The sequence below is a fragment of the Phyllobates terribilis genome, unplaced genomic scaffold (genome assembly GCF_046119375.1).
Source record: "Phyllobates terribilis strain yellow unplaced genomic scaffold, ASM4611937v1 Scaffold_13__5_contigs__length_258822181, whole genome shotgun sequence".
NCBI lineage: Eukaryota > Metazoa > Chordata > Amphibia > Anura > Dendrobatidae > Phyllobates > Phyllobates terribilis.
In genome coordinates, this window is record NW_027362773.1 from 161,172,894 (window position 1) to 161,186,885 (window position 13,992).

At 44.0% G+C, this 13,992-nt stretch overlaps 1 protein-coding gene across 1 annotated transcript in view; it reads right to left on the minus strand.

Moving 5' to 3' along the window:
* MYBPC3 (myosin binding protein C3) overlaps window positions 1-13,992 on the minus strand; it is a 164,693-nt gene that overhangs the window by 97,074 nt on the left and 53,627 nt on the right. Inside the window, exons 10-13 of the mRNA XM_073658952.1 lie at window positions 13,693-13,825; window positions 13,098-13,100; window positions 11,365-11,489; window positions 10,626-10,731 (exon numbers count right to left, since the gene is read on the minus strand). Of these exons, the coding sequence (XP_073515053.1) occupies window positions 10,626-10,731; window positions 11,365-11,489; window positions 13,098-13,100; window positions 13,693-13,825 (367 nt within the window). The remainder of the gene's footprint in view (window positions 1-10,625; window positions 10,732-11,364; window positions 11,490-13,097; window positions 13,101-13,692; window positions 13,826-13,992) is intronic.

A 13,992-nucleotide genomic window follows, 5' to 3' on the forward strand; every position in this document is an offset into this window, starting at 1 on the left:
AGATACTCACTGTGCCTGTATATAGAGCTACAGATACTCACTGTGCCTGTATATAGGGCTACAGATACTCACTGTGCTGTATATAGGGCTACAGATACTCACCGTGCTGTATATAGGGCTACAGATACTCACTGTGCCTGTATATAGGGCTACAGATACTCACTGTGCTGTATATAGAGCTACAGATACTCACTGTGCTGTATATAGAGCTACAGATACTCACTGTGCCTGTATATAGGGCTACAGATACTCACTGTGCTGTATATAGGGCTACAGATACTCACCGTGCTGTATATAGGGCTACAGATACTCACTGTGCCTGTATATAGGGCTACAGATACTCACTGTGCCTGTATATAGGGCTACAGATACTCACTGTGCCTGTATATAGGGCTACAGATACTCACTTTGCTGTATATAGAGCTACAGATACTCACTGTGCCTGTATATAGAGCTACAGATACTCACTGTGCCTGTATATAGAGCTACAGATACTCACTGTGCCTGTATATAGGGCTACAGATACTCACCGTGCTGTATATAGGGCTACAGATACTCACTGTGCCTGTATATAGAGCTACAGATACTCACTGTGCCTGTATATAGAGCTACAGATACTCACTGTGCTGTATATAGGGCTACAGATACTCACTGTGCTGTATATAGGGCTACAGATACTCACTGTGCCTGTATATAGGGCTACAGATACTCACTGTGCTGTATATAGGGCTACAGATACTCACTGTGCTGTATATAGGGCTACAGATACTCACTGTGCTGTATATAGGGCTACAGATACTCACTGTGACTGTATATAGGGCTACAGATACTCACTGTGCTGTATATAGGGCTACAGATACTCACTGTGCCTGTATATAGGGCTACAGATACTCACTGTGCCTGTATATAGGGCTACAGATACTCACTGTGCTGTATATAGAGCTACAGATACTCACTGTGCTGTATATAGGGCTACAGATACTCACTGTGCTGTATATAGAGCTACAGATACTCACTGTGCTGTATATAGGGCTACAGATACTCACTGTGCCTGTATATAGGGCTACAGATACTCACTGTGCTGTATATAGGGCTACAGATACTCACTGTGCCTGTATATAGGGCTACAGATACTCACTGTGCCTGTATATAGGGCTACAGATACTCACTGTGCCTGTATATAGGGCTACAGATACTCACTGTGCTGTATATAGGGCTACAGATACTCACTGTGCCTGTATATAGAGCTACAGATACTCACTGTGCTGTATATAGAGCTACAGATACTCACTGTGCCTGTATATAGAGCTACAGATACTCACTGTGCTGTATATAGAGCTACAGATACTCACTGTGCCTGTATATGGGACTACAGATACTCACTGTGCTGTATATAGGGCTACAGATACTCACTGTGCTGTATATAGGGCTACAGATACTCACTGTGCCTGTATATAGGGCTACAGATACTCACTGTGCTGTATATAGGGCTACAGATACTCACTGTGCCTGTATATAGGGCTACAGATACTCACTGTGCCTGTATATAGGGCTACAGATACTCACTGTGCTGTATATAGAGCTACAGATACTCACTGTGCTGTATATAGGGCTACAGATACTCACTGTGCCTGTATATAGGGCTACAGATACTCACTGTGCTGTATATAGAGCTACAGATACTCACTGTGCTGTATATAGAGCTACAGATACTCACTGTGCCTGTATATAGGGCTACAGATACTCACTGTGCTGTATATAGGGCTACAGATACTCACCGTGCTGTATATAGGGCTACAGATACTCACTGTGCCTGTATATAGGGCTACAGATACTCACTGTGCTGTATATAGGACTACAGATACTCACTTTGCTGTATATAGAGCTACAGATACTCACTGTGCCTGTATATAGGGCTACAGATACTCACTGTGCTGTATATAGGACTACAGATACTCACTGTGCCTGTATATAGAGCTACAGATACTCACTGTGCCTGTATATAGAGCTACAGATACTCACTGTGCCTGTATATAGAGCTACAGATACTCACTGTGCCTGTATATAGGGCTACAGATACTCACTGTGCTGTATATAGGGCTACAGATACTCACCGTGCTGTATATAGGGCTACAGATACTCACTGTGCCTGTATATAGGACTACAGATACTCACTTTGCTGTATATAGAGCTACAGATACTCACTGTGCCTATATATAGAGCTACAGATACTCACTGTGCCTGTATATAGAGCTACAGATACTCACTGTGCTGTATATAGGGCTACAGATACTCACTGTGCTGTATATAGGGCTACAGATACTCACTGTGCCTGTATATAGGGCTACAGATACTCACTGTGCTGTATATAGGGCTACAGATACTCACTGTGCTGTATATAGGGCTACAGATACTCACTGTGCTGTATATAGGGCTACAGATACTCACTGTGACTGTATATAGGGCTACAGATACTCACTGTGCTGTATATAGGGCTACAGATACTCACTGTGCCTGTATATAGGGCTACAGATACTCACTGTGCCTGTATATAGGGCTACAGATACTCACTGTGCTGTATATAGAGCTACAGATACTCACTGTGCTGTATATAGGGCTACAGATACTCACTGTGCTGTATATAGAGCTACAGATACTCACTGTGCTGTATATAGGGCTACAGATACTCACTGTGCCTGTATATAGGGCTACAGATACTCACTGTGCTGTATGTAGGGCTACAGATACTCACTGTGCTGTATATAGGGCTACAGATACTCACTGTGCCTGTATATAGGGCTACAGATACTCACTGTGCCTGTATATAGGGCTACAGATACTCACTGTGCCTGTATATAGAGATATAGATACTCACTGTGCTGTATATAGGGCTACAGATACTCACTGTGCCTGTATATAGGGCTACAGATACTCACTGTGCCTGTATATAGGGCTACAGATACTCACTGTGCCTGTATATAGGGCTACAGATACTCACTGTGCTGTATATAGGGCTACAGATACTCACTGTGCCTGTATATAGAGCTACAGATACTCACTGTGCTGTATATAGAGCTACAGATACTCACTGTGCCTGTATATAGAGCTACAGATACTCACTGTGCTGTATATAGAGCTACAGATACTCACTGTGCCTGTATATAGGACTACAGATACTCACTGTGCTGTATATAGGGCTACAGATACTCACTGTGCTGTATATAGGGCTACAGATACTCACTGTGCCTGTATATAGGGCTACAGATACTCACTGTGCTGTATATAGGGCTACAGATACTCACTGTGCCTGTATATAGGGCTACAGATACTCACTGTGCCTGTATATAGGGCTACAGATACTCACTGTGCTGTATATAGAGCTACAGATACTCACTGTGCTGTATATAGGGCTACAGATACTCACTGTGCCTGTATATAGGGCTACAGATACTCACTGTGCTGTATATAGAGCTACAGATACTCACTGTGCTGTATATAGAGCTACAGATACTCACTGTGCCTGTATATAGGGCTACAGATACTCACTGTGCTGTATATAGGGCTACAGATACTCACCGTGCTGTATATAGGGCTACAGATACTCACTGTGCCTGTATATAGGGCTACAGATACTCACTGTGCTGTATATAGGACTACAGATACTCACTGTGCTGTATATAGAGCTACAGATACTCACTGTGCCTGTATATAGGGCTACAGATACTCACTGTGCTGTATATAGGGCTACAGATACTCACTGTGCCTGTATATAGAGCTACAGATACTCACTGTGCCTGTATATAGAGCTACAGATACTCACTGTGCTGTATTATAGGGCTACAGATACTCACTGTGCTGTATATAGAGCTACAGATACTCACTGTGCCTGCATATAGGGCTACAGATACTCACTGTGCTGTATATAGAGCTACAGATACTCACTGTGCCTGTATATAGGGCTACAGATACTCACTGTGCCTGTATATAGAGCTACAGATACTCACTGTGCCTGTATATAGAGCTACAGATACTCACTGTGCCTGTATATAGGGCTACAGATACTCACTGTGCTGTATATAGGGCTACAGATACTCACTGTGCCTGTATATAGGGCTACAGATACTCACTGTGCTGTATATAGGGCTACAGATACTCACTGTGCTGTATATAGGGCTACAGATACTCACTGTGCCTGTATATAGGGCTACAGATACTCACTGTGCTGTATATAGGGCTACAGATACTCACTGTGCCTGTATATAGGGCTACAGATACTCACTGTGCCTGTATATAGGGCTACAGATACTCACTGTGCTGTATATAGAGCTACAGATACTCACTGTGCTGTATATAGGGCTACAGATACTCACTGTGCTGTATATAGAGCTACAGATACTCACTGTGCTGTATATAGGGCTACAGATACTCACTGTGCCTGTATATAGGGCTACAGATACTCACTGTGCTGTATGTAGGGCTACAGATACTCACTGTGCTGTATATAGGGCTACAGATACTCACTGTGCCTGTATATAGGGCTACAGATACTCACTGTGCCTGTATATAGGGCTACAGATACTCACTGTGCCTGTATATAGGGCTACAGATACTCACTGTGCTGTATATAGGGCTACAGATACTCACTGTGCTGTATGTAGGGCTACAGATACTCACTGTGCCTGTATATAGGGCTACAGATACTCACTGTGCCTGTGTATAGGGCTACAGATACTCACTGTGCCTGTATATAGAGCTACAGATACTCACTGTGCCTGTGTATAGGGTTACAGATACTCACTGTGCTGTATGTAGGGCTACAGATACTCACTGTGCTGTATATAGGGCTACAGATACTCACTGTGCTGTATATAGGGCTACAGATACTCACTGTGCCTGTATATAGAGCTACAGATACTCACTGTGCCTGTATATAGGGCTACAGATACTCACTGTGCCTGTATATAGGGCTACAGATACTCACTGTGCCTGTATATAGGGCTACAGATACTCACTGTGCCTGTATATAGGGCTACAGATACTCACTGTGCCTGTATATAGGGCTACAGATACTCACTGTGCTGTATATAGGGCTAAAGATACTCACTGTGCTGTATATAGGGCTACAGATACTCACTGTGCCTGTATATAGAGCTACAGATACTCACTGTGCCTGTATATAGGGCTACAGATACTCACTGTGCCTGTATATAGAGCTACAGATACTCACTGTGCCTGTATATAGAGCTACAGATACTCACTGTGCTGTATATAGAGCTACAGATACTCACTGTGCCTGTATATAGGACTAGAGATACTCACTGTGCTGTATATAGACCTACAGATACTCACTGTGCTGTATATAGAGCTACAGATACTCACTGTGCTGTATATAGAGCTACAGATACTCACTGTGCCTGTATATAGGACTACAGATACTCACTGTGCTGTATATAGGGCTACAGATACTCACTGTGCTGTATATAGGGCTACAGATACTCACTGTGCCTGTATATAGGGCTACAGATACTCACTGTGCTGTATATAGAGCTACAGATACTCACTGTGCCTGTATATAGAGCTACAGATACTCACTGTGCCTGTATATAGGGCTACAGATACTCACTGTGCCTGTATATAGAGCTACAGATACTCACTGTGCCTGTATATAGAGCTACAGATACTCACTGTGCTGTATATAGGGTTACAGATACTCACTGTGCTGTATATAGAGCTACAGATACTCACTGTGCTGTATATAGGGCTACAGATACTCACTGTGCCTGTATATAGAGCTACAGATACTCACTGTGCCTGTATATAGAGCTACAGATACTCACTGTGCTGTATATAGAGCTACAGATACTCACTGTGCCTGTATATAGGACTACAGATACTCACTGTGCTGTATATAGAGCTACAGATACTCACTGTGCCTGTATATAGAGCTACAGATACTCACTGTGCTGTATATAGAGCTACAGATACTCACTGTGCCTGTATATAGGACTACAGATACTCACTGTGCTGTATATAGGGCTACAGATACTCACTGTGCTGTATATAGGGCTACAGATACTCACTGTGCCTGTATATAGGGCTACAGATACTCACTGTGCTGTATATAGAGCTACAGATACTCACTGTGCTGTATATAGGGCTACAGATACTCACTGTGCCTGTATATAGGGCTACAGATACTCACTGTGCTGTATATAGAGCTACAGATACTCACTGTGCTGTATATAGAGCTACAGATACTCACTGTGCCTGTATATAGGGCTAGAGATACTCACTGTGCTGTATATAGGGCTACAGATACTCACCGTGCTGTATATAGGGCTACAGATACTCACTGTGCCTGTATATAGGGCTACAGATACTCACTGTGCTGTATATAGGACTACAGATACTCACTTTGCTGTATATAGAGCTACAGATACTCACTGTGCCTGTATATAGAGCTACAGATACTCACTGTGCCTGTATATAGAGCTACAGATACTCACTGTGCCTGTATATAGGGCTACAGATACTCACTGTGCTGTATATAGGGCTACAGATACTCACTGTGCTGTATATAGGGCTACAGATACTCACTGTGCCTGTATATAGGGCTACAGATACTCACTGTGCCTGTATATAGAGCTACAGATACTCACTGTGCCTGTATATAGAGCTACAGATACTCACTGTGCTGTATATAGGGCTACAGATACTCACTGTGCTGTATATAGGGCTACAGATACTCACTGTGCCTGTATATAGGGCTACAGATACTCACTGTGCTGTATATAGGGCTACAGATACTCACTGTGCTGTATATAGGGCTACAGATACTCACTGTGCTGTATATAGGGCTACAGATACTCACTGTGCTGTACATAGGGCTACAGATACTCACTGTGCCTGTATATAGGGCTACAGATACTCACTGTGCTGTATATAGGGCTACAGATACTCACTGTGTCTGTATATAGGGCTACAGATACTCACTGTGCCTGTATATAGGGCTACAGATACTCACTGTGCTGTATATAGAGCTAGAGATACTCACTGTGCTGTATATAGGGCTACAGATACTCACTGTGCCTGTATATAGGGCTACAGATACTCACTGTGCTGTATGTAGGGCTACAGATACTCACTGTGCTGTATATAGGGCTACAGATACTCACTGTGCCTGTATATAGGGCTACAGATACTCACTGTGCCTGTATATAGAGCTACAGATACTCACTGTGCCTGTATATAGGGCTACAGATACTCACTGTGCCTGTATATAGAGCTACAGATACTCACTGTGCCTGTATATAGGACTACAGATACTCACTGTGCTGTATATAGAGCTACAGATACTCACTGTGCCTGTATATAGAGCTACAGATACTCACTGTGCTGTATATAGAGCTACAGATACTCACTGTGCCTGTATATAGGACTACAGATACTCACTGTGCTGTATATAGGGCTACAGATACTCACTGTGCTGTATATAGGGCTACAGATACTCACTGTGCCTGTATATAGGGCTACAGATACTCACTGTGCTGTATATAGAGCTACAGATACTCACTGTGCTGTATATAGGGCTACAGATACTCACTGTGCCTGTATATAGGGCTACAGATACTCACTGTGCTGTATATAGAGCTACAGATACTCACTGTGCTGTATATAGAGCTACAGATACTCACTGTGCCTGTATATAGGGCTAGAGATACTCACTGTGCTGTATATAGGGCTACAGATACTCACCGTGCTGTATATAGGGCTACAGATACTCACTGTGCCTGTATATAGGGCTACAGATACTCACTGTGCTGTATATAGGACTACAGATACTCACTTTGCTGTATATAGAGCTACAGATACTCACTGTGCCTGTATATAGAGCTACAGATACTCACTGTGCCTGTATATAGAGCTACAGATACTCACTGTGCCTGTATATAGGGCTACAGATACTCACTGTGCTGTATATAGGGCTACAGATACTCACTGTGCTGTATATAGGGCTACAGATACTCACTGTGCCTGTATATAGGGCTACAGATACTCACTGTGCCTGTATATAGAGCTACAGATACTCACTGTGCCTGTATATAGAGCTACAGATACTCACTGTGCTGTATATAGGGCTACAGATACTCACTGTGCTGTATATAGGGCTACAGATACTCACTGTGCCTGTATATAGGGCTACAGATACTCACTGTGCTGTATATAGGGCTACAGATACTCACTGTGCTGTATATAGGGCTACAGATACTCACTGTGCTGTATATAGGGCTACAGATACTCACTGTGCTGTATATAGGGCTACAGATACTCACTGTGCCTGTATATAGGGCTACAGATACTCACTGTGCTGTATATAGGGCTACAGATACTCACTGTGTCTGTATATAGGGCTACAGATACTCACTGTGCCTGTATATAGGGCTACAGATACTCACTGTGCTGTATATAGAGCTAGAGATACTCACTGTGCTGTATATAGGGCTACAGATACTCACTGTGCCTGTATATAGGGCTACAGATACTCACTGTGCTGTATGTAGGGCTACAGATACTCACTGTGCTGTATATAGGGCTACAGATACTCACTGTGCCTGTATATAGGGCTACAGATACTCACTGTGCCTGTATATAGAGCTACAGATACTCACTGTGCCTGTATATAGGGCTACAGATACTCACTGTGCCTGTATATAGAGCTACAGATACTCACTGTGCCTGTATATAGAGCTACAGATACTCACTGTGCTGTATGTAGGGCTACAGATACTCACTGTGCCTGTATATAGAGCTACAGATACTCACTGTGCCTGTATATAGGGCTACAGATACTCACTGTGCTGTATATAGGGCTACAGATACTCACTGTGCTGTATATAGGGCTACAGATACTCACTGTGCCTGTATATAGGGCTACAGATACTCACTGTGCCTGTATATAGGGCTACAGATACTCACTGTGCTGGATATAGGGCTACAGATACTCACTGTGCTGTATATAGGGCTACAGATACTCACTGTGCCTGTATATAGGGCTACAGATACTCACTGTGCCTGTGTATAGGGCTACAGATACTCACTGTGCCTGTATATAGGGCTACAGATACTCACTGTGCTGTATATAGGGCTACAGATACTCACTGTGCTGTATATAGAGCTACAGATACTCACTGTGCTGTATATAGGGCTACAGATACTCACTGTGCTGTATATAGAGCTACAGATACTCACTGTGCTGTATATAGGACTACAGATACTCACTGTGCTGTATATAGGGCTACAGATACTCACTGTGCTGTTTGGTAACATGGTGTGTACGACACTCAACATGGACCAGAGGAAGCAAAGGAAAGAGTTATCTCAGGAGATTAGAAAGAAAATTATAGACAAGCATGTTAAAGGTTATAAGACCGTCTCCAAGCAGCTTGATGTTCCTGTGACTACAGTTACACATATTATTCAGAAATTTAATATCCATGGGACTGTAGACAACCTCCCTGGACGTGGAAAATGGATGACAAATCAAAGAGACAGATAATACGAATGGTAACAAAAGAGCCCAGGATAACTTCTAAAGAGATTAAAGGTGAACTACAAGCTCAAGGAACATCAGTGTCAGATCGCACCATCCGTCGTTGTTTCAACCAAAGTGGACTTCATGGGAGAACACCATTGTTGAAAAAAAATCATAAGAATAGTAGACTGGAATTTGCGAAACTACATGTTGACAAGCCACAAAGCTTCTGGGAGAATGTCCTATGGACAGATGAGACACAAAGGGAAGTTTTTGGCAAGGCACATCAGCTCTATGTTCACAGACGGAAAAATGAAGCATATCAAGAAAAGAACACTGTCCCTACTGTGAAACATGGTGGAGGCTCTGTTATGTTCTGGGGTTGCTTTGCTGCATCTGGCACAGGGTGTCTTGAATCTGTGCAGGGTACAATGAAATCTCAAGACTATAAAGGGATTCTAGAGAGAAATGTGCTGCCCAGTGTCAGAAAGCTTGGTCTCAGTCGCAGGACATGGGTCTTGCAACAGAATAATGACCCAAAACACACAGCTAACAACACCCAAGAATGACGAAGAGGAAAACATCGGACTATTCTGAAGTGGCTTCTATGAGTCCTGACCGAAATCCTATTGAGCATCTTTGGAAAGAGCTGAAACAGTCTGGAAAAGGCGACCTTCAACCACGAGACAACTGGAGCAGTTTGCTCATGAGGAGTCTCCAAAATACCTGTCGAGAGGTGCAGAAGTCTCATTGACAGTTACAGGAATCGTCTGATCGCAGTGATCGCCGCAAAAGGTTCAACAAATATTAAGTTAAGAAGAAGAAGAAGAAGAAGAAGAAGAAGAAGAAACATCATTTCTCTCCAGGCCGATTTCAGGAGGTTCATTGTTTTTAAAATTCTGTGGAAGCAGAGAAGCAATGTCTGACCGTCATCTGTTCATTTTCATAGATTTGTAATTTATTATTACTTTTTGTCAGATTCTGGTTATTTCTGTGACCATTGTGGGTTTTTCTTTCATTAAACGAGGGGTAACAACAATTCTGACCACGTGTGTATTATATACTTATCACGCCACGGTCCATGGTCACTTACCACTTCACCTGCGCTCCTTCCTCTGACACTTCACATTCAAACTCCACTCTTTCTCCGACCATCACGGCTTGATCTTCCAGAGGACGCAGGATCAGCACCGGCGGCTCTGCACCAGAACACAGCACATTACTCAATCATATTCCTCCTCTTATGGTGTTAGGATCTCGGCAACAGCAGGAGGTGAATGTGTTGATTTTTGTGTGGGAAGTGACCTGTGCCCTCATGTGATTACATTGCTGTATGCTGCACTGATCACTGTGAAAACCATCGAATTTGCTCAAATCCCGAGGAAGAAGAACTGATTATGTGGCAGGTTTCGACCGGGCAATGAATATCAGAAGTGGAGCGACACCTTATAGGCTATAGGAATATAATTGTCTGAAGGGGCAGCATGTAACACGACAAAGTGCAAACGAAAAATAAGTCTTGATGAAAACATTTTTGCAACGTTGACACGTCTGACACCTTCCATCACCTGCAAAATATGATCGCAAGTGACCAAAAGCAAAGTCTGGCATCTTTGCAAAATATCTCTATTCATCTTTTTGCTTTTTCAGGAACCAGTTACTTTGGGTCGAAGCAAAATAGCTCTTGTTGCTGCATGGAAACCATCAGCATGGTGATATTGATGGATACCAGACTTTGGTTTGCACAATATTGTGCTGTTCTCATTGTCTTTGGAAACACAAGATCATTACAATGGAGGATGATGATGATGGACTTTACGTGTGATACAAACCTCTGACGAAGAGCTCGGTGAAGCACTTCTCCTCTCCTATCACACACGTGTACGCCGCGTCGTCCGCCAGCGAGCAGTTGTTAATGGTCAAAATCCTTTTATTCCCGATGCTCTCAAAGATGTATCTGAGAAACAAAAATGAGAATGTGAATATCACGGAGCGCTGACAGGTTCGGTCTATGCATGTCCTGGCTGGTGCTGCCGCTCGTCCTCCTGTGCCATAGTATAGCACAGGCCGTACCACTTATACCTTCAATTATCGCAGCCGACACATTAAGTGAGATGCACAAAGTTAGAAAAAAGTATTTTTTTCTAGAAACAGCGTCTCCATGGGCTATGCTTGGTATTGCAGCTCATCCCATGAACTGCAGTACTACACATTGTCCAGGTTAACGGGGTGGGGATGACTGGTTAAAAAATCTAAATAAAAGAAGCCCCCACCTACACGCGCGCTCGCATACGCTCAGACACTGGTACCCCGCCAGTCTTTACTTCCTACTACAGCAATAATGGCCCAATGCAGGGTCATGTGACCAGTGAGGCCAATCACAGGCTGAGGAGGGTGACCACTGTAGCCAGTGATTGGCTGAAGAGTCATTTCCCATGTACAGAGAGGGAATAGGAAGCAGAGACCGGCAGGGGACCTGTCAAAAAGAGAATGAATAAGGTAAGTATCACTTCTTTTTTGTAAAAAGATTGTCAAAGAAGACAGTCCCTTTAATTGTACGGTAAAATACCCAATACTCCGGGCCGCTTCTTCTACACCCTCAGGGGAAAATGGAGCAGTTGTGGCCGGTGCAGTATTACAGATGGGCGGTCAGGGTATAGATTAGCATGGAGGCTGTGGCTTATTAATACTATGGCGGGGCAAGTGCCTGTGCGCCGGCTGCCAATGGGAGGCGCCAGCAGGCCACTTTGCCTTGTACATACGGGTATGACCGTGACTATGGACGAGTCGGCCGCAGGGATCTTCAGCTTCTCTTTCCTCTGCCTCATCCAGTCATTGACAGACGGGTTTACGTGAAGCACTTAGGCAGATAATTAAGGACGGCACAAGTATCTCGCGCTGGGTAAAATTAAAGTGGTGACAAGTAGGGAGAAAGAAATGACTGACGTCTCCAGACTCCTACTGAGGACAATCACACGTGCTGCTTCTTCACACCGGTCCCTTTAACCTTAAGAAAGGACCGAGAGTCCTTAAAATAGTCCAAAATAAGGGAGGATGTCATAAAGAAAAAGGAGTATATGTTTGGCTTTAATAGTGCCACGCTGCAGTTCCCCTGCACGGTGGATGACCGGCCGAAACTGCAAGGATCAGGATCAGTGCAGGTCCCTGAACCTAAAGCTTGTCATTGTAATGGCATACCCCCCCCCCCTACAAAGGTGCCCGTTTTTGGTACTGCAGCTCCTATTGAAGTGAATGTAATCAGAGCTGCAGTACCGAGAGTGGCCTCAACACAGTGTGGCGCTGTGCCATTTCACGGACTGCAAACCGTACACACATATGGGGGCGAATGAGTGCATGCACTTGCAGAAAATAATTGTGCAGACTCGTTCGCGCAAACATCCCATCGAGATAGAAGTAAGTGAATCAGGAAGGATAGGTAGAGTTTGCAGGTGTCCGGCAGGTGCTGTGCTAGGATCGCGCAGATTTAGCCCTCGGTGACCTGATAGGATCTCACCATACTGACGTCAGACACACGGACATCTCAAGAATATATCGGAGAACTTACTTGCTGAAGGATCAGTAACCGTTTCAGATCGATCCATCGAGGCGCAAAGGAAGACGGCAAATAATAGAGGAGAGAAGACGACGTATGGGTTAAGTATTCTAGGAACGGTCATCTCCATGCGCTCAGTCATTTATTACATACAGGTGTGATTATAACTATATAAATGCCACTTGGAGGTTTATAATACTATAATGGGGGTGCCCTCCCCTGACGCCTCCATAATTCTTCGTTATGTCGGCATCAGACATGACAGCCACATGGCACAGACAGGGCCGAACATACTGACAATTTTCCATGCTTGGTGGAAGGTCAAAGTCTGTGGAGACCCCGATACAACACACTTCATGGAGGGGCCTGGTGACCTGGTATGGATGCAGGATAGTCACAGTACCGTAAAGTACAACATACTAATAATACTACTATCCACGCGCTAAACACTTACCTCCATATAACGCCCAATTATCAGCACTGAAATAATCTCCCCCCATATATCGCCCAAATCAACACGTTACTTCAAGTCTGTCAATACTTTTAGCCCCCCGATTTGGAATTTTGGGTGGGCTACTTGGCCGGTCTCCCCATAATCAGGTCCTACCTTCCAGTAACGCGCAGCTCCTGGCCGTTCTTCAGCCATTTCACCTCGGCATCAGGATTCGCCACTTCTACAACCAGCTTCATCTTCTGGCCCTTATCCACTTGGTACGCGGCATCCAGCTTCTTCAGGAAAGCTAAAGAGATGGCGTGAAAAACAATTGTCGGTGACGACCAAAGAACTTCACAACCCAAAATGGCAAAAAACTTTCGATCACCCTGAGCAGCATCTGTCAAAGTCATGTCTGACCGTTCCTGTTGTGGCAGGAGGATCGGCTGACGATCTCCTGTTTACGGATCCTTC